Genomic DNA, 24,252 nt, shown 5'->3' with positions numbered 1-24,252 from the left:
GGCTTCGCTGGTGTTAGTTGCACTGGGTCCCAGAAGCAGAGGCATGTACGCCTGGTGGGTTGGAAGCCCAGCCCTCCTAGAGCGTTAGAACCGGAAGGCTATCCCCAACAGCTCCTTCCTTCTTCGACGGAGGAGGAAAGAGGCCTAGAGAAGGACCGTGCCCGCTGGGGCTGGGAGGCACCTGCTCTGCTCCTCCTGTCGGGGGTCAGGGGGAGGTTTCCAGACAAGCTGGGAAGCGCCTGGTCTCCCAGTAGGTTTGGGGAAGGGGCACGGCCCCGGGTCCCTGCTGGTCGGTTGTCATAAACGGAGCCACCAAATGGTGTCATCACGGGGCCCCGCTGTGTAGGTGCTTTTCCCCGTTTAATTCTCACAACCGCCCTCAGCTGGCGGCCTCGTCAGCCCCATTTCACAGATGACGGAACTGAGCCCCAGGGAGATGCCCCGCTCACACAATTCAGACGTGGGAGAACTGGGACCCTACCTACCCTGTCTGAATCCGCCTTGTGCCCTTCCCCTCCTCCTCCTCCTCCTCTTCTCCCCGCCAGGGAAAGCCACCTCTGATGCCTCCTTGACTGGCTGCCCAAGCTCTGCTTGCATACCCCCTCTAACGGGGAACTCATTCCCTCCCAGCACAGCCCTTTCCACTCCTCTGAGGGGAGAGAGTCTTTGTCACGCAGAGCTGACCTAGTTCTGCTTCCTCGTTCTGGACTCCACGGCCTCCACCCCACCAGAGCCCTGGAAGACTCTTCTTGGCCGCAGGCCAGCAAACCTCTATCTTCACTCGTCCTGCATGTAACAGAGCTGCCCAAATGAAATTCTTATAATAATAACTTCTCGTAAAAATCCCAACAGATCTAACGGCCAGCTATCCCGTGAGACCCTAAAGGATGCCCCCCGGCGTGGGGAGTGGCTCCACATGGAGGCTCCTAAGGCCTGGTGGGGTGGAGTGGAATATTCGAGTAACCCTGCTGACCAGCTGCCCGACTCCCATCCCATCTAGCCGAGGGGTCCGGATCGCAGAGAAGGGAGTAGATTTGGACTCACAGATCTTTCGGGTTGGGCGTGGTGGCTAAGGGTGTTCTCCTGAGAGCTCGGACATGGGACAGTCACACTGGCCTCCGGGGAGAGCAGAGGCCCTGGAAAATGGGGAGAAGGAGGGCAAAATGAACCTGGAGCTGCACTTGATCCCATGCCTCCGAAACACTGCTTATATTTTGTTAGTATCCTGGATATTATGAAGAACCAGCCAGAACCAAGTGGGATTTATTCCAGGAACACAACGTTGGTTTACTATTAGGAAATCCACTAATAGCATTAGTTTGCTCGGGCTGCCGTTAACAAAGTACCACAAACTGGGCGGCTTAAGCAACAGAAATTCATTGTCCTACAGATCTGGAAGCTAGCGGTCCAAGATCTGGGTGTCATCGGGGTTGGGTCCTTCTGAGGCCAGTGTGGGAGAAATTGCCCCATGCCTCTGCCCAGCATCTGCTGGTTTTCAGGCAGTCTTTGGCGTTCCTTGGCCGAAAGGAACACCATGACCTATGCCTTTGTGTTTACATGTTCTCCCTGTGTGTCTGTCTGTCTGTCTCTGTGCCCACACGTCCCCTATTTTCATTTTTTTAAATTTATTTTATTTTTTATTTTTTTGCTTTTTAGGGCCGCACCCATGGCACATGGAGGGTCCCAGGCTAGGGGTCCAATCAGAGCTGTAGCCACCAGCCTATGCCACAGCCACAGCAATGCCAGATCTGAGCCGCGTCTGCAACCTACACCACAGCTCACAGCAACGCCGGATCCTTAACCCACTGAGCGAGGCCAGGGATCGAACCCGCAATCTCATGGTTCCTAGGCGGATTCGTTTCAGCTTCACCACAATGGGAACTCCCCCCTTTTTTAGAAAGACACCAGTTATACTGGATTAGGAGCCACCTAGTGACCTAATTTTAATTTGATCCCTCTGGTAAGACTCTATTTCCAAGTTTACATTGCGAGGCACTTGGCGTTAGACTTCAACCTCTTTTGAGGACACAACTCAACCAACCCAGAACAAGCATGTACCTTATTAATGAACCTAAAGGGAAAATCATGATTTTCTCTCTAGATGCCAAGAAAGCCAAAATTCAACATCAACTCATGATAAACACACTCAGTGAATGAGGACGCGAAGGATATGTTCTCAACATGATCAAACGTAGTCCTAAGGCCAACATCTCATTTAATTAAAACTGGAAGCATTTCCACTGAGATCAGGAGCAAGCGAGAATAGCCACTACCCAAAGGAGAAAAAAAAAGAGTGCCCTAGTGGGTTCAGGATCCCACATTGTCACTGCCGTCTTGGGGCACTGCTGTGGTGTAGGTTCAATCCCTGGCCTGGGAACTTCCACATGCCACAGGTGCAGCCCCAAAAGAAAAAGAAAAAAAAAAAATCTACTACCTATACCACTATTTCACATGGTACTAGAGGTATTAACCAATGCATTTAGACAAAATAAATCAATTTAAGGCCTTTTTTTTTTTTTCCCGGCTGCACCCACAGCATCTGAAGTTCCTGGACCAGGGATCAAACCTGCGCCACAGCAGCAACCCAAGCCACTGCAATGACAACACCAGATCCTTAACGTGCTATGTCACAAGAGAACTCCTAAGGCCTAAGATTGAACAAAGAAGAAAAAACTCTATTTTCAGATGATATCCTGTTATACCTGAAAAAAACCCAAAGAACCAACATAAAACTAAGTAAAATTACAAAAGATTTCAGTGAAGTAGCGGATACAAAATTAAAATATAAAATTCAATGGCCTTTATTGTACAAACAGCAAACAGAGGTCATAAGGGTAGAGAAAGTCCTTTTTTTTTTTTTGCCATTTTTGGGCCGCTCCTGTGGCATATGGAGGTTCCCAGGCTAGGGGTAGAATCGGAGCTGTAGCTGCCGGCCTAGGCCAGAGCCACAGCAACGCGGGATCCGAGCCGCGTCTGCGACCTACACCACAACTCACGGCAACCGGATCTTACCCACTGAGCAAGGGCAGGGACCGAACCTGCAACCTCATGGTTCCTAGTCGGATTCGTTAACCACTGCGCCACGACGGGAACTCCCGAGAAAGTCCTTTTCATGATGAAAACAAAGCCAGATTAAATGCTTAGGAACCAATTTAATGAGACACGAATAAAACCTCTACGAGGAAAATTTTTAAAAACATTCTTGAAAGACGCTAACAAAGAACAAATGGAAAGACGTCCCCTGATCTTGGATAGGATGAGTCAACATTATAAAGATGTCACTTCTTCCTGAGTGACTTGGCAAATTCAATGCAATCCCAATAAAAATACCAGCCAGCTGTTTTATGAAAACAGACAAGTTGCAAAGTCCGTATGGAAAGATAAATATGCACGAAAAGGTAGGAAAACACTGGAAAAGAAAACTATGAGGAGGAAACAGCTTTCGCAGACATTAAAACACATAAATAAAAGCTTCTATAATTAAAAATAGGTGGCACTGGTACATGAAGAGACAAACTGAAAGAGACTGAAAATTGAGAAACAGACTTGAATATATCTTTACCTTAGGGATTCGAGACGCCACCTTGGGTACACGGTAAAAATGGACTTTGTTATAAATGGTACAGGGACAACTGCAGAGCCATTTGGAAAAAGATGAAATTAGATCCATATGCTACACCCAGCAAACAACACGCCGCATGGATTAGGGCTCTAAGTGTAAAGGCTAAAACCACACAAAGCCCAGAAGAAAACACGGGAACTTCTTCCTAGACTCTGATGTTGGGACAGGATTTCCAGCTAGGATCCAAAGCCCAGAGGGCGGAAAAGAAAAGACTAATAAATTTGACTACGTGAAGGAAAAAAAAAACTTTGCATGACACAAAACACCATAAGCAAAGTCCACAGACAACTGACAGATTGAAAGAAAATCATCAGTGTACAACACAACAGACAAAGGGCAGATACCCCTATTATACAAGTAACTCTGAAAAATTGAGACCAAAGAGTTCCCGTCGTGGCTCAGTGGTTAATGAGCCTGACTGGTATCCATGGGGATACAGGCTCGATCCCTGGCCTCTCTTAGTGGGTTAAAGATCCAGCATTGCGGTGAGCTGTGGTGTAGGTCGCAGACGTGGCTCAGACCTCACATTGCTCTGGCTGTGGTGTAGACCAATGGCGGTACTCTGATTTGACCCTTAGCCTGGGAACCTCCATATGCCATGCGTGCAGCCCTAAAAAGACCAAAAAAAAAAAAAAAAAAAAAAGAATTTTCTTTTGAGAGCAAAACTCAAAAATCTAGTCGTAAAATGAGGGGAAAGGCATGAACAGACAATTCGCCAAAAAAGATCTAAAAATGGCCTTCAAACATATGGCCAAAAACACGCTCAGGGACCCTCAGAATTAGAGAAAAGCAGATTAAAACAACACTGAGATAGATGCCATTCCTCACCGATCAGACGACACAGAAATAAAACTATCGCCACACACTCTGCTGGCAAGGCTCTAGACAACCAGGTGCTCATACACCGCTGGTGGGGATGCAAACTGCACAAGCCTCTCCAGGGAGGCTTTTACCTCTGGCAAAAGAGGTACCAAAAAGTACATACACGCTCACCTTTGACCCAGCAATCCCACCTCTAGGAGTCTATCCCGAAGTTAGGCCTCCAACAATGTGAAAACACATATGCAAAAGGGTGTCCATTGAAGCATTATTTTTTATTTCTATTTTTTTCTTTTTACGGCCACGCCCACAGCATACGGACGTTCCCAGGCTAAGGGGAGAATCCGAGCCACAGCTGAGGCCCGTGTCACCGCCACAGCCACGCCAGATCCCAGCCACACTTGCAGCAATGCCAGATCCTCTACCCACTGTACGAGGCCAGGGATCGAAGCTGCGTCCTCACAGAGACTCGTCGGGTCCCTTAACTCACTGAACCACAAGGGGAACTCTGAAGCATTACTTTTTATTTGCAAAATATTGAGAACAATGTACCCATAGGCAGAGAGTGGTTAGATAAACTACAGCATATCCACACAAAGGACTACACAGCTGTAAAAAAAAAAAAAAAAAAAAAAGAATGAGGAGGCTGTCTGGATTTATAGAACATAAATTCCAGCATGCACCAAGTGAAAAAAAATCAAAGGACAAGCCTCTCCGTATAGGAGTTCCCATCGTGGCTCAGCAGAAACAAATCTGACCAGCATCCATGAGGATGCAGGTTCGATCCCTGGCCTCGTTCACTGGGCTAAGGAGCTGGTGTGGCTGCGGCGTAGGCCGGCAGCTGCAGCTCTGATTTGACCCCTAGCCTGGGAACCTCCATATATCGTGGGTGCGGCGCTAAGACGACACACACAAAAAAGGAGTGTCTATATAGTATGCTCCTTTTCATCTAAGAAAGAAGAGCCTATAGGAACATACACAGGCGACGGCTTATTTGTGAGCAGGAGAGACTCTGAGAAAGCCAAGAGACTGGTTAGAGGGGAGGCAGAAGTGGGCGGAAAGATGCGGAGTGGAGCTAGGAAGGCAGGGAGGGAACAGGAGGGTCACGTCCCTGCCTGTATCTTGACTAATGCCTTTTCAGATACAATTTTACATGCCATGACAATTGTCCCTTAAAGTGTTAAATTCAGAGGATTTTAGTGTATTCACAAGGTAGCGTAATCACCACCACTATCTAATTGCAGAATATTTTCATCACTCCAATAAGCTCCCCATTCACCCTTTCCCCCAACTCCCGGCAACCATTTATCTGCTTTCTGTCTCTATGGATTTGCCTATTTTGGACACTTCATATAAATGGACTCTGCCTTCATTCACTTAGCAGACAGTGTGCATGGTTCACAGCATGAATCAGAACCGCATTCCTTTTGTGGCTCTGTAATATTCCACTGTGTGTTATTTACATTTTGTTTATCCATTCATCCTTTGATGGACATTTGGGATTTTTCCACTCTGGGGATATTATGGATAATGCTGCTAGAAACATTCGTGTACAGTTTTTTGTGGGACTTTTTTTTTTCTTTTTTCTTAGGGCCACACCTGCGGCATACGGAGGTTCCCAGGCTAGGGGTCGAATCAGAGCTATAGCTACTGGCCTACACTACAGCCACAGCAATGCCAGATCCAAGCTGCATCTGCAACCTATACCACAGCTCATGGCAACGCTGGATCCTTAACCCGCTGAGCGAGGCCAGGGATCGAACCTACAACCTCATGGTTCCTAGTCCGATTCATTTCTGCTGAGCCACAATGGGAACTCCTGGGACGTATGTTTTCCATTCTCTTGGGGTTTTAATTCTCCTAGGAATGGAATTACTGGGTCATAGAGTAGGGGCACGTGACACTTTTTGAGACGCTGCCAGTCTCCCAAAGAGCCCAGCACACTCACGTGAGAACCTCGATGGAGCCCGTCAAGCCCTGCGAGTTGCAGATCCTGGAGATCCTCTTGGCGGGCATGTGCTGCCAACAGCCTCAGCAGGTGGAGGGAGCCGAAACCCATCCGCACCCAGAACCCCTGCCAAGAGAGGGCAGCTGGACCCCAGGGTTCCTGGATCTCCACTGTCCTGCTCCGTGGGTAAGGTGGGAGAGTAAGGGTGGCTGCAAGGGGTACCCAGGCCATCTGAGATCCAGAGGAGGCGGCACCTGCCCAGGGCCTGAGCTGAGGGCAGCCTGGCTCTGCTCTGGGCTCCCAGCTCAGAACCGAGGCGGGGATGGGGTGAGAGTAGGGAGAAACACTGCTGAACGAGGTGCCCAGGGGTCCTGCTGGGCCTTAAAAGACCCTTAGGTCCAGAGGGCAGCCAGGGAGAGATGGATTTGGTGGCCCCTTGGGCACCTGGGGACAGGAGTTCATTGGTCTAAGAAGCTTTTGGATTTAGTTGGAGGCTTGGGGTCCTCGGGCACTCAGGAGCGCCCTGAGGGGTGGGAAGGAGCACGTGCCCCCTCTTGGACGCTCGGGACCCCCATTTGATCTGGGATTGGATGCGGGCTGGTCAGGAGTCTCAGGCCCCATCTCTGAGAGTGTGGGGGGCTCACACAGGGGTGGGATGGGAGCTTCAGAAGCCATCCGCCCGGGTCCTGCAGTGAGGGCGGGACTCTGCCTCCAGCCCCCACTCCTCTGCTGCGGAGGGGATGAGGGGCGGGGCAGGAGGAGCAGGGGCACTTGCGGTAGAACATTCTGAGGTCACTGCTGTCCTCTGCCGCATGCGGGGGAGCTGTGGGGATGAGTGGGGGTGGAATGCCAGGCAGTGGGGGTGAGGGGTGAGGGACGGTCCGTGCCCCCAGGCGCGGCCACAGGCTCCCAGGACCACTCACTCTCCATGGGTGGGGCCACAGAGCCCTGTGTGTGGACCTCCCGCTAGGGTCGCAGTCACCCCACCCCAAGGGCTAGACCTGAGCCAGCCCCACCCCCACCCCATCTGCCCGACAAGCAGTCCCCTCGGTTCTCCCCCCGCCCCGCCCCGCCCACCGGGGTCCAAGCCCCGCCCATTCCACCTCCCTTGACCCCTGGACTCCCCTCCTTGTCCCGCCCAGGTCCCCTACTTATCGTGCTCCCAGGACCCCTCCTGACGCTCAGATCCCTTCTCCTGCAGCCAAATGAACTTTCTAGAATATAAATCCAATCTCTCAGCTACAGCTCCAAACTCTTGACACCACGAGTAAAGGAAAAAAAAAAAAAAAGATGACATTTTAAAAATCTGATGTCATTTCTGTGTTCTTGGGAATACGAGAGCCAAGCTTCTGGAAAGACTGCTCTTCTGCTGGGGAAAGACGTTAATGGGCCCGTTTGTTACTCAAAGGCCGAGTCTAGGCGCGAGGGGAGAGGCGGGTCATTCGGTAAATGACGGTCCCAGAGTGGAAAGAGGCGAGCTCTGAAAATTGTAATAATGCTGATTTGGGGCTGAGACGGGCAGTTTCCCCGGGCAGCCAGCTGAGCTGCAGGTGGCGCCTTCAAAGCGGTAGTTCTGCTCTCCGGGCTTCAAGCGCGGACACAGCGCCCAGCCCTGAGATGCAGGGTCCTTCCTCTGCTTGGGCAGCAAAGCCAGTCGTTATCATTCAAACCCCCGAGGGCCCCCCCGCCCCCCGGGGCTGAGCTGGGGTCAGGCCAGGGGCCCTCCTGCCGCAGACCTGCGGTGCGATGCTGGAGCCACTGCTCCTTTGTGGCCCATTCTCCCTCCCCTGGGGGTGGGGCAGGGACCTCTGGTCTCAGAACCGTCATCTGCTCTGCTCTTCGGGGTTTGGGGGGGGAGACACGGCAGTGGGTGGGGGAAACGGAAGCGCGGCTTCCCTTCGGGCTCCACCCCCACCTCCTGCCTCGGGGGGCGGGGCGACTGCCTCCAGCTCCCAGGGGCTGCGGAGAAGGCGACACCGAGCTTTGCCGCTGCTGGAGACCCACGTGTTAGAGCCGGGTGTGTGCGCATGCGTGCAGCCAGATCGCTGGCCGCCTCCTCTCTGGAGCCGAGACCCGCCCGGGCCCTGTGCAGCTGCAGCCTTCAGCATAGGTGTGGCGGGCATCAGGCACGGTGCCCCGGGCAGTGGTCAGGGCCCGGGAATGGCAGACAGGAGACCTGGGTGCAGCAGATTTGGGACTTTGAGCAGGTCATGCACTTACTGGGTCTCAGTCTCCACTTCTGCACAATGGGGATGATAAAAATCCCTATTTCCTGGATGGGGGAGGATCCAAGGAAGGCAGGGACTTGGAAGTACTTTATAGCACAGTATCTTTACAGATGTTTAGAAACGTCTTATATGTTTGTTTATTGTGTTCTTGCATCACTTTTTGGCCTCACCCTCAGCAGGTGGCAGTTCCTGGACCAGGAAAAAAACCTGCACTACAGCAGCGACCCAAGTTGCTGCAGGGACAATGCTTAATCTGCTGGGCCACAAGACAACTCCTAGGTACATTTTTATTTTTAATATAAATGGTACTTTTACAAAATGGTTTTTCACGATCGCTTGTTACTACTATATAGAATTCAAACTGATTTTTGTACTGGAAGACGTGGTACATTTTAAAATTATTTTAATTAATGAACTATAGGATTTGTCTGTGTGTTTTGGTGGGTTTTCTAAGTAGGCTAATGGTTCTGAATGGGGTGTACTGCCCCCTAGGGGGAGGTTTGAAAATTTGTAAGGGAGTTTGTTGTGCCCAAGAATTTTATTATTCATATTATTCATATTAATTATTCATATTATTTTAAAAGTATTTTTTCTTTTGTTAATATTTTATATTATAATTAAAGAATGATATTGATTTGGGGGAAAATATGTGTGTGAACTGATTATATTCGCTAAGAATTTCATTTCAAGATAGCAAGTACAGCATTAATTTTATGGGGAAATTGGGTCTAATAGGATTGCAAACCTCTGAGGTTTTGATCATTGTCTTTCTTTTTCAAGTCATTATAATTTGAAATCTTTATCTGGCCTTTCTGTGCTCTCAAGCCTTGGACAACTTTGAACAGTGGTGGTGATAGGCACATCTGGTCTCTTCCAAATCTTAAAGGAAATGCTTTCACCTTTTGCTAATATTTCCTTTAAAATCACGAATGGATGTTGAATTTTTTCTTTTTTTTTCCCCCCAGGGCCACACCTGCGGCACATGGAGGTTCCCAGGGCATATGGAAGGATCGAATCAGAGCTGTAGGTGCCGGACTACACCACAGCCACAGCAACTCGGGATCCAAGCCTCATCTGTGACCTACACCATAGCTCATGGCAATGCCAGATCCTTAACCCACTGAGCAAGGCCAGGGATCGTACCTGCATCCTCATGGATACTAGTCAGATTCCCTTCCGCTGAGCCATGATGAGAACTCCCTGGATGTTGAATTTTATCAAACTTTTTTTCTCTCCCACATCTAAGGTACTCATATTTCTCTTGATGTGATGTACCATATTGATGGATATTCCTTTTTTATTAATTTAATTTATTTATTATTAAAATAAATTTTATTGGAGTATAGTTGACTTACAAAATTGCGTTTGTTAGTTTTAGGAATATGGCACAGATATTCCTTTTTTGTTCACATATTCTGATTCTTTTTCTAATGCTAAGCCCACCTCGAGTTCCTGGGGTAAACCCATCTAGGTGCTGTGACATTATCCTTTTTACATATTGCCACCTTGTGGCTGCCAGCATTTTGCGTAGGATTTTGCATTTGTGTTTGTTAGCGAGACAGGCGCATCTCAGGGTCCTCCTGGTAGGACCCAAATTTACACGAAAACAGACCTCCGCGTGGAAACCACGTGCAGGGTGCGCCCCCTGGCGGCCATGGGGTGCAAAAGTGCCCCATGAGCCAGGTGGTGCCAGAGCTTAGTGACTCAAGCTTCAGAGATGGCGTGACCAGGACCCAGAGACACACAGCACTGAGCTGTGAAGTTACTGAAGCTTTTTACCTGTACAGTGGGGCTAATCCACCTGCCTTCTAGGGAAATGGGAGGAGGAAGCTCTCAAATCAGAGAATTCAGACTTTCTGGAAAACACAGAGGCGTCTTCTTCTGGCCTCAGCATTCTTGTTTCCTTGTCTGCTATAAGCACTTGGTAAATGGCAGTTAGGGGGAAGGGAATTCAATTTTAATGATGCTCAACTGTCCAGAATGAGACTCTGCATCGGGGAGGTCTGTGCGAAGGAAGTGCATTTGCTCACTTATTCATTTTTATTTCATTATTGTTTACTTATTCAACAAATACTTATCAGACACTGTGATAAGCATAATAATGCCTCCTCCCAAATGTCCACACCCCAATCCCTCAAACCTATGAATATGCGGGGTTACGTAAATGTAAGGCCAGATACTATGAAACTGAGAAAAACATATGCAGAACATTCTTTGACATAAATCCCAGCAAGATATTTTCGGATCCGCCTCCTACCATAATGAAAATAAAAACAAAAATAAACAAATGGGACCTAATTAAATTTAAAGGCTCTTTTGCACAGCATAAGAAACCATAAACAAAATGAAAAGACAGCCCACAGAAGAGGAAACAGTCTTTGCAAAATGACTAACAAGGAATTAATCTTCAAAATATACAAACACCTCATACAGCTTTCTATTTAAAAAAAAAAACCACCAAATCAAAAAGTGGTCAGAAGATCTAAAGAGAAATATCTCCAAAGAAGACAGACAGGTGGCCAAAAGGCACACGAAAAGATGCCCATCACCACCCATCATCAGAGAAATGCAGATCAAAACTACCATGAGGTACCACCTCACACCAGTCAGAATGGCCATGGTCAAAGTCTACAAACAATAAATGCCGGAGAGGGTGTGGAGGAAAGGGAACCCTCCTACACTGTTGGTGGGAATGTAAATTGGTACAACCACTTTGGAAAACGGTATGGAGATTCCTTAGAAAGCTTTTATGTAGAATTACCATATGACCCAGCAAAACGCCTCCTGGGCATCTCTCTGGAGAAAACCACAATTCAAAAAGATACATGCACTCCCAATGTTCACTGCAGCACTATTCACAAGAGTAAAGACATGGAGGCAACCTAAATATCCAACAGAGGAGTGGATAAAGATGTAGTACCTTATACAACACTGAATATGGATACATATTGCATATGTATACAATATAATATTACTCAGCCATAAAAAAGAACAAAATAATGCCATTTGCAGCAGCATGATGGACCTAGAAATTATCATACTAAGTGAAGGAAGTCCGACAGATCAGGATAATTATATGAGATCAGTAACACATAGAATCTAGTCAATAATGATACAGGGGAAGTTGTTCACCAAACAGAAACAGACTCAAAGATTTTGAAACCAAACTTATGGTTACTAAAGGAGAACTATTGGAGGGAGGGATAAATGGGGGGTTGGGATTGACAGGTACCCCTGGCTATATACCGAGTGCATGAGTAACACAGACCTACTGTAGAGCTCAGGGAAATCTACTCAGGACTCTGTAGTGACCTATATGGGGAAAGAATCTGAAAAGGAATGGATATATGTATATACATGTTTGTGTGTCACTCATTCACTTACACCTGAAACTAATACAACACTGTAAGTCAACTATACTCCACTATTTTTTTTTAATTTGTTGGGTTATATGGGAAAAGGGAATTAAGGTTATAGATGGATCAGGTGACCTTAAGACAGGAGGATAAGGAGTTCCCTGGTGGTGCAGCGGGTTAAGGATCCACTGCTGTGGCTTGGGTTGAAACTGTGGTGCAGGTTCAGTCCCTGGCTTTGGAATTTCTGTATGCTGAGAACGTTGCCAAAAAAAGAAAAAAGAAAAAAAAAACAGGATAATCACGGATTATTCAGGAGGGCCAACTGTGATCACAAGGGGTCCTTAGAAATGGGAGGTGGAAGCAGAAGAGAGAGAGAGGGATGCAATAATTCTGGCCTCAAAGACGGAGGAAGGAGCCTCTAGGAGCTGGGAAATGTGTGTGTATGTGTTTAAGCCACTAAGTTTGGGGTCATTTCTTCAAGCAGTGATAGGAAACAATATCCTGTTCTGATGGATACAGTCCACACTCTGGGACAGACAGCCGCTCATCCACTCACCTGTTCACCTCTAAAGCATGTAGGAAGTGCTTGCTGTGAGCCAGGCCCTGCTCAGAGGCAAGACTGGCAGGGGTCACGTGCTTCCAGGGGGCCCATGACTGAGGCTCCGAAGGGGCGCCTGGATGGTGCCTCTTCCTTCTGCTCCTTCCACCTCCTGGATCCAGGAGTGAGCGTGCAGGATGCCAGGGCCTCAGCGTGATTTGGACATGGTCCCTCCCTCTGGGAGCAGCCAGTCTGGCCAGGGAGAAACACGGATCAGAGAAAACAGGTTACCTTGGATGCGGCAAGGCTGCCCTAGCAAAAGGCCAACAAAACCCCAGAGGTTCAAAAAATATAAAAGTGTATTTTGTTCTTCTCAATAGTTTGAGGGAGTTCCCCATTGTGGCTCGACAGAAACGAGCCCGACTAGTACCCATGAGGATGCAGGTTCCATCCCTGGTCTTGCTCAGTGGGTTAAGGATCTGGCATTGCCTTGAGCTGTGCTATAGATCACAGATGTGGTTCAGATCCCACATTGCTGTGGCTGTGGTGTATGCTGGCAGCTACAGTTCTGATTAGACACCCCTAGCCTGGGACCTTCCATATGCTGCAGGTGCGACCCTAAAAAAAAAAATTTGAGCTGAATCCATAGGCAGCCCTGCTCCATATAGCGAACTGGGAAGCCCTCTTGTTTTTCTACCTTCCTCTGGGCCAGTGGTTCCCCACTAAGGGCGACTTTGCTCACCAGAGTACCTCTGGCCATCTTTAAACATAGTTTTGGTTGTATGATGCTGACATCTAGTGGGCAGAGGACAGGGATACGGCTAAATGTTCTCCAAGGCACAGGACGGCCCCTCAAGGCAAAGAATTGCCCTTCCACAAATGGCAATAGTCCCGAGGTTGAAAATCATCTGTAAGGTCAGGGATGGGTCCTATATCTATACTGAGGTATATATAGGACCTCGGGAGTGGTCCTGTCTCACCCACAGACAGCCATGAAGACGGCTTGGTCACGTGGCCGTGTCTCCCTGCAAGGGGGGCTGGGAAATGTAGTCTAGATGTGTGTCCGGGGGACGCGGGCAGCAGAGTTTGATGGACAGCCTCTCCTGCAGGCATCCTCATTGATTCAAGAGACATGGATGGTGGTGGTAATTGGTGGAAATTTCCAGTAAAGAGAGCAGAGCTGTGCAATGATGCCCGGGCAGGAGAGAGCCCGACACAGCAGGGACTGCAAGCTGTTCTGCCTGGACAGAGTCTGCCAGGGGGCAGACTGGACCTCATCCTGAGGGCTGGGAAGGTGTCTGGTCAGTCTCCTGGCTTCCCAATCGGGCTCTCCTCCTTGAAACTCAGTCCTTCTTGTCCATCTCACACAGGTGGGACCTTGACAGCACACGTTTCTGCCTCCCCCTTAAGCTGCTTACCCCTTAAGTTGTTCCGAAACAACTGGCAGCTCCTGGAGGTCAAGACCACAGTCTGATCCTCAGAGTCTAGCCACTGACCCCCCAGCCTCTCGATCGATGTTCACAACAGATCCGGTCATCCCCGCACACGCCCTCATCACGGTCCTTCATGGCTACTCATCAGATCCCCCGTCCTCCAAACTCAGGCCCTGCATTGACCTTCCACGGGCTTGCTCAGCACGGTCCTCCCAGATTCCCCATCACTGCCTTGCCTGGTTTCCTCATGACCGACCCCCGCAGCGTCCCCACACCCTGAACTCCCAGCTTGGTTCCCCAAAGCCGACTGACCCTGAGGCCCAGACTCCAGCAAGGAGCCCATCTTTGTCCCCTGGAGTGAGTGCGGGTGGGGCAGGCGTGCTTGGGCCAGACCCAGGCAGGCCATCAGCTGTGGTCAAGGTGAGCGTGGAGGGGACATGTGGTGTGTTGTGTGCCACTGAGCACATGGCCCGGGATGTAGTCACTGTCCTGGCCGGGCCCTGGCTTCCACTTGGCACAGGGGGGTCTGGGCTGCACAGAGGGATGAAGGGAGGAGAACCAGATAGCGAGGAGGCTGCCAGACACCCTCCGCTCTGACTCCGGGGGGTTGCTTTCTAGGCTTCAGAGGCAGGCTGACTTCTAGGAAAGGGGAATCCATCTGAAAGCTGTCAGGTTCAGCTCCACACGCTGTAGAGGAAGTGAAGTGACGACTGACATGTGTCCTGCACCTGCAGGTAACATTTGATTCTGGCTCCGCACTCTTCCCTTGCTCCTCTGCCGACAGCGACTGGAGGTGGGTGCCCCGAAAGACTTGTAGAAGGGGTGACAGAGCCCGGTCCATCCTTGGCACAGTGGGCTTCATTCCTAGCTGCACATTCCAGGCACCTGAGAAACTTAAAAAAAATCGCTAGAAGTCTGGGGGACCCCAGACAACCACAACCTTTGGAGATGAGGCCGGGATATAGGTATTTCACCACTCCCCCTCCTCCCCCAGGTGATTCCCAATATGCAGCTAGGAGGCAGGTGCAGAGAGCTGGGGAGGAGAGATGGTACCCAGAGCAGGGGTGAGGCGCTCAGCACGCGACGTGCCTCACCCCTGCTCTGGGTACCCTGTGGAGGCTGCTCATCTCCCCAAGCACGGCCCACCCGGCCTCAGGAGACCCTGCGCCGCCGGTCACAGGTCAGCCCGGGGTCATGCAGCGCCTTCCACATGAGCAGCATCTCATACGGCGCGAAGCGGTGCACGAGCAGCAGTTCGCGGTACACACAGGGGTCGAAGGAGGGCTGCCCGGCTCCCGGCAGCTGCACACCGAACGGCCGGATGCCCTCGTGGCCGCTGGGCTCCAGGCCAGCACGATCCAGACACATACCCATGTAAGCGTCGTCGATGGGGAAGAGCGGGGTAAGGCGGGCGGCCTTGCGCACGGCCTGGATGGTACGACTGGACATGAGGAAGCCGCCGCCGCTGCAGTACGTGGGGTAAGCCGGTCCGGCAAAGAGCTGCGGGGGCACGAAGTACTTGCTCCAGCTGTCGCGGATGGGCACCGAGCCGCTCATGAGCTGCCCGGTGAAGAGGTGGTGGTCGGGCGGCTGCCCCTCCAGGAAACGGACCACGTTTGCAGTGTGCACGAAGACGTCGTCGTCGCCGCTGAGCAGGAAGTGCACGCGCGAGCAGCGGGCCTCCAGCCAGTCGAGCAGGTGCACGTGCTTGAGCGTGAGGTTGAGGAAGGTGTCGGCGAAGGCCCACTGCAGCACGTCGCCGTGCTCGCGGGCCTCCAGCGCCACCAGTGCGCCAGCTGCTCGGCGCGCTCGGCGTCCTCGGGCGCGGCGATGCCCAGGAGGAAGAGGCGGCGCACCTGCCGCCCTATGTAGCTGCGCTCCTGCCCCCACGTGCGGCGGATGAGGTCCCGCCGCTCGTAGTTGGCGGGCGACGACTTGATGGCCAGCAGCAGGAAGGCCCCGTGGCTGCCCGCGCACTTGGCCGGCGCGTCCCAGAGCAGAGGGAAGTGGCGGCAGTGGCGGTAGCGCAGGAAGTCTTGGATGCGCGCGGGCAGCTGCTCAAAGTCGGCCGTGCTGTTCGCCGAGGTGTTGGCCACGCACCGGGGCCCTGGGCTGGACCGCGGTGCGGCAACAGGGGTCACACGGTCAGCTTGCGAGGAGCCAGCCCACATCCTTTCCTGCTGGGACCTGGGGGCTTGGAGGAACCATAGATACAGGACCAAGAAATTCACACCCACCAGAAGGCAGGTCAGGTTCTTGGGTTTCATGGACTGGCGGCGAGGAAAAGCCATCTGTGGGGGGGGGGGGGAACGACCGAGTCAGAGGTGAACATGGAGTCGTTTTGGAATCAGTGGAATGATGCTCTCCCCCGTTACGTCTCTTCCGGAACCCATAACTACCCCTTCTCAGCTCTGTCCTCAAGGTAAAAAAGGAATCAGAACCGAAATGAAGCATTTCATACTGAAGCATGTCATGTCTCCTGCAGCTCTGAGTGTTCTGACCTTCAGATCTGTGAATCTCATTGCTCGCTGACCTTTCCTCTGGATGTCACCTGGGCATGGCAGAACCTTCCATCAAAGTCAAAGCCTCTGTCTTCCCGTGAATCCATATGCTGCTTTTTCCACTTCAGTGAATGGTACCACCATCTGCCCAGTTGCTCCAGCTGGAAGCCCCGACTCTCTCCCCACCCTCTGTTTGTATCCACTCCCTACATCCTGTTGATACTGCATCCAGGTCCCTCCCTGCTCAAGCCGCGCATATGGAAGTTCCCAGGCTAGGGGTCGAATGGGAGTCATAGCCTCCCGCCTATACCACAGCCAAAGCAAGGCCAGATCCGAACCCTGTGTGCGACCTGTACCACAGCTCATGGCACCAGCCAGATCCTTAACCCACTGAGCGAGGCCAGGGATCTGAACTCGCATCCTCATGGATCCTAGTCGGGTTCGTTTCTGCTGAACCACAATGGGAACTCCTCATTCCCTCCTCTTATACCCTTGTCAAGCCCTGACCCTCTCTGATCAATTTCCTTCCTTGCCACCAGAGTCAAGGAAGCATGCAGTGACATTTCTGGACTCAGATTCGGCTTAGAATTCTGTTGTCACCACTTATATGTATCACCTGGAATAAGTCACTTCAGAAACCTACAGCTGAGTGTTGTCTAACAAAGGGTTAATAGAGTCCTACTTTACAAGGTAGTTGGAAGCATTCAATGAGCATAAACTGGCCAGTCAATGAATGGCACTGTTTCTTTACACTCTTGGGCATCCTCTGGCCCCACCTCCTTCTATTTCTATCTGGTGGTGTTATTTTCTGCTGCCCACACAAGCCAGGGCAGGCCCTCCCCTCTGTGTATCTAAATACCCCCCCACTCCATCTCCACCTACCTGGGTGCACCTCAAGCCCTGCCTTCATGAGGACAGCTCAGGACAAACCCCAGATCACAGCGGCCTTTCCTATATTTACTCCCTGCTGCATTCAGTTGCACCAAGTCCTGCCCTTCCTGAAAGTCGCTGCTCCCCGTTTCAGGGCTGCCACTCTCTCCTGGCTTTTCTCCTGCCTCTTTAACCATCTTTCAGTTTTCACTGCTCATTTCTTCCTCTCTGATGTCTTTTAATGGTGCGGCGGCGGGGGGGGGGGGGCTGGGGAAGAGTGGGGGGGTTCTCTAGGGCTCTGTCCTAGACATTCTTTTCACCTTGGGCAAGATGACTTCCTTGGCTTCTAGGACCTCTGAACCCAAGAGCCATACATATGTCCAGCCAACCACCTCTTACTTACCAGATCCATGTGGTGGTGCCCAGCCACCTCGGGTGCAACCTGAGTTCTCATCTTCGTCCCCAGCGTTGTCCCAGAGTTCCCCCCACCCCCGTCCTATGTTGTTAAAACCAAAAACTGAATGACTCCCTCCTTTCCCTCATCCCCCACCCAAGCCTGGTCAATTCTAACCCAGAAATATTTCATCATTCTGTCCCCATCCATTCCCGTTATCAACAGGCTGATCAAAGCTAGCATCTGCTGCTCAGACGAAATAGCCTTATTTGGTCTCTCCACACACTTTCTTGCTCTCAGCGGATCCCTCCTCTACAGCAGCCGGAATAAGCTTTGAATGCAGGTCTGCACGCTACTCTTCATGTTCCTTTCTCGGCTTCCCACAATTATCCACCTGCCCTGGCCATCAGCCATGTCACAGCCTTAAGTTTGCCAATGCTCTTCCTACCTTGCCGCTTCCCCTTGAACTTACCTCAACTAAACTCTCATTAACCTTGATAAACTCGATCCAGGAACCTGATCTCATGACCTTTACGCATGAAAATAAGGGAAAGGTTGGGCCAGATCTGTTCCTGAGGGTACTGCTGTTTTGCTAAGCTCCGTTCTTGGATGCTGACAATAGGAAGCTCTGGTGGCCTCTCTGGTTCTTTTTGCTGGATTCGCCTCCATTCTCCATACACTCCTCCAGGATCCCCGGCGTGCCTGCACCCAAAGCTTTCATGGCCTCTGCTGACCCCGATCCCTTGTCCCTCAGGACTCAGCTCAAGAACCACCTCCTGCAGGAAACCTCCTGGTAAGTCCAGCTCAACGGAACCTGTGTCCCTGTTGACAGATATCACAGCTACTGACTAGCAAAGGGTTTTGAAAGAGGACAGACCTGCCATGTATGTGACTCTTCTGAACCTCAGGTTCATTTGTGGGATCTTGGGCAAGTGTATTTATTTCGGAGGATAAGTGTGAGCTCTACCCTCAGAGAATAATATGACTCTCGTAAGGCACTTTGAAACATGCCTGGCACATAGTAAATACTATAGTAATGTTAGCGATTGGCTAACACAGGAGTGTTTATGGGCCAGTCATCTTTCTATGAAGTCCAGCCTCCTCATGCAGGATCATATGAATTCCTTTGTGACCCTCTGGCTGCTCCTTTCTCACTCCATTCAAGGCTCCGCACGTTTGCTTGCCTTCACATTGCTACTCACTCTGCCTGGGACGCTCTCCCTAAGCCCAGGGACAGGAAACATTCTCATTGGCTATTCCCTTTTCCAGTTTGATGTCAAGCGGTGGCTGGAACACAAATCTCCTGGGTCACCCTCCAGCCCCCTACCCCCCCCCCCAAGGTATTCCTGAGGAGGACACACACCGTGGATGTGGCAGGCAAACACACCTTTTCTTATCCGTGATCCCAACGCAAAATGTGGAGCTCTAACCCCGGGGCTTTGCCCTGGTTCCTTTCCCCTTGGCCTCCCTCTAGGCCAGACCCTTAGCCCACTGAGTAAGGCAAGGGGTTGAATCCACCTCCTCGCAGGCGCTCGGTTGGGTTCTTAACCTGCTGATCAACAATGGGAACTCCTGGTTCTTGCTTAGCACTCGAAGGACAGGGAGGTGGGGAGAGGAGAAAATGCACCTCCTTGCCAGCAGGAAGCAGCCCAATTCCCCATCTTACCTTGAAGGTCTGAGAGAGAAGAAATTGGCGAGAGCCATTCCCAGACTGGGACCTACCTTAGACCTTCTTTTTTTCACAGGCTGAGGCCCCGCCCCCAGGACTGTGGCTTACTTCATTGTTCTTGAATCTGACCAATCCATGCATCCCTTCTCCCTAGAGGGTGGATAAACTGGGGGGGGGGGGGCTGCAAACTTCCTTCCCACAGTGGCAGCTTGCTAACCCTATATGATGAAGCTAAATGTCATTACTTCTGGCCATTTTCTTGACTCCTCCACCTACCAGCTGCCTCATACACTCCCAGCCTTTCACTTGATTGAAACACTTTGATACTTTTTTTCCCCCTTTAAAAAACTTTATTTATTTATTTTTTCATTATAGCTGGTTTACAGTGTTCTGTCAATTTTCTACTGTACAGCATGGTGACCCAATTACACAGACATGTATAGATTCTTTTTTCTCACATTATCATGCTGCATCATAAGTGACTAGATATAGTTCCCAGTGCTACACAGAAGGATCTCATTGCTTATCCATTCCAAAGGCAATAGTCTGCATCTATTAACCCCAAATTCTCAATCCATCCCACTCTCTCCCCTCCCCATTGGCAACCACGAGTCTATTCTCCAAGTCCATGAGTTTCTTTTCTGCGGAAAGGCTCATTTGTGCCATATTTTAGATTCCAGATATGTGATTATCATATGGTATTTGTCTTTCTCTTTCTGACTTCACCTAGTATGAGAGTCTCTAGTTCCATCTGTGTTGCTGCAAATTGCACTTTTTGTTCTTTTTTATGGCTGAGTAGTATTCCATTTGATGCTTTTAATAACCGGTTTTCCCTGCTAGACTGAGAGCAACTTCAGGGCCTGGGGCCTGTTCTGTTTACATAGGATGGGCTTTAAAAATCTTTGTTGAGTAATTTCCATGTAAAATGTTCATCTAGGTATACTTTCTTTTCTATCTTTTTAGGGCTGCACCTGTGGCATATGGGAAGTTCCTGGGATAGGGGATGAATCAGAGCTGCAGCTGCCGGCCTCCACCACAGCCCCAGCAATGAGCAGTCTGAGCCACGACTACAACCTACACCACAGCTCACAGCAATGCCAGATCCTTCACCCACTGAGCGATGCCAGGGATTGAACCCACATCCTCATGGATACTAGTCAGGTTCTAATCTGCTGAGCCACAATGGGAACTCCACCTAGGCATACTTTCTAGACACATTAATGACACCTGAGTATACTGAATCTGACCAGTGAGCAAGGGCTTCATCCTATTACCACTGTAAGTGGTCAGGAAGGAGATGAATCAGACTCAGCCCTGATCCTCAGGAGCTCACCATCTCTTGGGAGAGCCAGATACTAAATGCCTAGAAAGTGATTTGATGTGTACAAACATAGATAGAACTTGGGGAAGTCGACTGGAGTGACTTCAATTAGAACTGCAATGTATCAGTTACCTGCTGCTGTGTAACAAACCATCCCAAAACCCAATGGCTTAAAACAACTAGCATTCATTATTTCTCAAATTCTGTGGGTTGCCTGGGAGATTTTGCACTGGGCCCATCTGGGCTCTCTCATGTGGCTCTATTCAGCTAATATATTAGCTGAGAGCTGGGCTCAACTGCAGTGGCTGGGTCTCCCCACTCTCCTTCATCCTGGGTGGCTTCCTGGCATGTTCTCAAGGTTCCAACATGGTTAAGGTGGACCTACAGGCCCTCTTGAGGCCTGAGCTTTGGAACTTGCAACATCACTTCCAACACATTCTGTTGATGGAAGCAAGTCACAAGACCAGCCCAGATACCAAGTGTGAAGAGTAGTTCCAAAAATTTGTGGCCAAACTTAACCTACCACATGGGTTTTGAGGTGGTCAAGTTTTCCAGCTAAGGAGCAGCGTCAAGACGGAGAGGGCACTGAGGGTGAGGTATAGAGATGGGAATAACAGGATATGGCTGGACAACACTCCAGGCTTAGTGTGACTAGGGAGGTAAATATTGGGAGTTGAAGATGCAAAGATAAATTAGAGGTTCCTGGGAAAGGCCTTGAATACCATACTTGGAATTTTAAGTTGATCCTTTGAAAGTTTTGACAAGTCCCTATCTGTTTTCAAGAGCTCACTGTAGCAGCTCCTACATGGTACAGATGCTGGAGAGGGCAAGAGTGAAGGAACCAGGGATGGGGTACAGTGATCCACGAGAGAGGGGTGAGGCCCGGGTCAGAACTGTGCCAGGGTCGTCACAAGGGCAGGGATGCTGTCCTCATGGCTTGGTGACTTACTGGATACTCTGTATGTTCACCTTTCAGGCTCTTTGTCTTCCTTGCTAAGTTGAGGGCTTGGCAGGGGCCAGGGGCTGCTGGATGAGTGAAGAGGGAGGGCAGTATGAGTGGGAAGTGACGGGAGAGGCCTGACCATATTCCTCTCCAGACTGAGCAACTCCTGTCCCACTTGTGGCTGAGAGTCCAAGGCCTGGCCTGGAGCAGACATCCCTCCCGGTGGGCCAATGACTCAAGTTTGTTAACTCCTTTTCTTCAAGTTCCCTAAAAACTCTTTTCTTCCTAGCAGAAATGTCATTTAGGAGTTCCCGTCATGGCTGAGTGGTTAACGAATCTGACTGGGAACCACGAGGTTGCGGGTCTGATCCCTAGCCTCGCTCAGTGGGTTAAGGATCTGGCGTTGCCATGAGCTGTGGTGTAGGTTGCAGACGTGGCTCGGATCCCGTGTTGCTGTGGCTCTGGTGTAGGCCGGTGGCTACAGCTCCGATTCGACCCCTAGCCTGGGAACCTCCATATGCCATGGGAGTGGTCCCAGAAAAGGCAAAAAGACCAAAAAGAAAAGAAAAGAAATGTCGTTTGGGAAGTTTGGGGGTGAACTGAAGTGGGGAGAAAGTTAAATGGGAGTAAGTTCGTTGGAGTGAAATGAACAGACTTTAGGCCAGGCAGCAATGACCTCTCTAGAGAGGTCCTGGAGCGGCCAGAGAAGAACTTAGATGTGTGTCCTGGGTGTGTGTGGCAGGTGCTTTCAGAAAGGCTGTGGTTCAGAGGTGGAACTAAAGCAATCTTTTCAGCCCTCACGTCTTCATCTAGTGGAAAAGGTCTTGGTCCAGTGCCTATTCTGCCACACCTTAGAAGAATCAGGATGGGATACAGCAGGGGAGCCTGTCCCCACCTTCAAGATAAACAGGTTCTGTGGGCAAAGGCTGGCACCCGATGACCAGGAAGGGGAGGAACGTTGTGTGGGTCGTGAAAGAGAGGCTCACTCCTCAGGTTTGTCCAGAAGTTTTGAGGTACCCCTGGCAACCCCAAGCTAGGCACCTTTATAGGAAGGATCCTATTCAGAAAACCTGTTATAATTAGATTCATGAACTCTGAAGACAGCCCTACATTTTATAGATGTAGAATCCAACATTCAACATTAAATGACTTGGGCACAATCACTCAGCTTTTCCGTGGAAGACCAGGAGCCTAAGCCAGGCTGTTTGACACCAACAAGGATGTAACAGCACTCTGCCGGGACGAATGCCAATGGGCTCCAACCTGGAGCCTGCTGCCTCAGTGCAGCGTGGGTCAGGTCACTCCCTTCCACCTCTCATGCCACACAAAGAACACAGCCAGCCCCACCATCCAGCCCAGCTGCTGGCTTCCACAGACCCTGAGGAACTGGAATCATCCCAGGGTTCCTTTTCAAGTGACTGATGATTGTCTTTGGCTGTCCTTCAAAATTCCTCCACCTAGTCCTTACATAGTTTGCTTTCTAGGACTCAATCTGAGACCTTCTTCTTCAATGACGCATTGACTCCCACAGCTCCAAATATGTATGCTTTTGATTCTCAAATTTATATCTTTGGCCCAGATCTCTCAGTTGAGCTCCAGATCCATGTTTTTTTTTTTTCTGTTGTTGTTTTGTTTTTTTTCTTTTACTATCCTCAAGCTTCCACCAGGATAACTATCTCACATAGACTTCCAGCCCAACACATCTCAAACTTTCTTGATGATAACTCCCCCGCAAACCTGCTTGTTTCCGTGGAACTCAAATATATTTGATGTTCTATCTCCAGTGCCTCTGTGCACCACTGTCTCCTGCTTGGATTCCTACATTCTTCTGCCTGGTGTTGCCACATCCGCACTGACTCCCCTTAGTCCATTCCCCTTTCAAGAGCTTTCCAAAGTCAAGTTCTTAGCATGGCTTTCAAAGCCGTTCGTGACTTAATCCTGTTCATCTCTCCAGATACGCACCTCTTGTTCTCTGCGATAACCAGCCTTCTTCCTTTCCTCATTCTGCTTACCCTTCAGCTTTTCATGTTCATCTTCAGGGATGTTCCCTAGTGCGCGCCCCCAGAGCTCCCTACACCCTTCCTCCATGACACCCATCCCAAATGTAACTGGCACAAGGGCTTGTAAGACACCAGATTGGAAGTGTCATGGGCAGGTGTCTCCACTGTACTCTTAGCACTTAACACACCTTTCCAAAGTGTACTGAATGGATGGCACAGTGCTACATGGTCCTCATATACTAGGGTCCAGTAAATGAATCCTCTCCCTCTTTTTTGGGCTGCACCTGGTGCACATGGAAGTTCTCAGGCCAAGGATCGAATCTGAGCCACAGCAGCAGCCTGAGCAGCCGAGGTGACAAAGCTGGATCCCTAACCTGCTGAGGTCCACAAGAGAACTCCTTTTCTTTCTCTTTTTATGCTTTCTCCACATTGTTCTTTGAGAATCAAGCCCTATTTTGGGATGAGGCCACCCTACCAAGTGAGGTGTGTCCTGACTTTTCTCTCATCCAGGTAGATCCATTTTGCATCCTCGTCTGGGGCTGAAGCAAATAGGGAGGAGGGAGAGAGAGAAACATCTCAGACATGCCAGCACTGAGCGCAGAGTGAGTTC

At 50.2% G+C, this 24,252-nt stretch overlaps 1 protein-coding gene across 1 annotated transcript; it reads right to left on the bottom strand.

Annotated features, from left to right (window-relative positions):
• On the bottom strand, positions 13,052 to 23,272 carry B3GNT6 (UDP-GlcNAc:betaGal beta-1,3-N-acetylglucosaminyltransferase 6). Its single transcript, XM_021062552.1, is given in 3 exon segments — positions 13,052 to 15,734; positions 15,737 to 16,235; positions 19,376 to 23,272. Coding segments are annotated over 2 exon segments (1,137 nt in total). The 5' UTR covers positions 19,376 to 23,272; the 3' UTR covers positions 13,052 to 15,096.

The sequence above is a fragment of the Sus scrofa genome, chromosome 9 (assembly GCF_000003025.6).
Source record: "Sus scrofa isolate TJ Tabasco breed Duroc chromosome 9, Sscrofa11.1, whole genome shotgun sequence".
In the NCBI taxonomy this organism is placed as follows: Eukaryota; Metazoa; Chordata; class Mammalia; order Artiodactyla; family Suidae; genus Sus; species Sus scrofa.
This window is presented reverse-complemented; position numbering and strand designations above follow the sequence as displayed.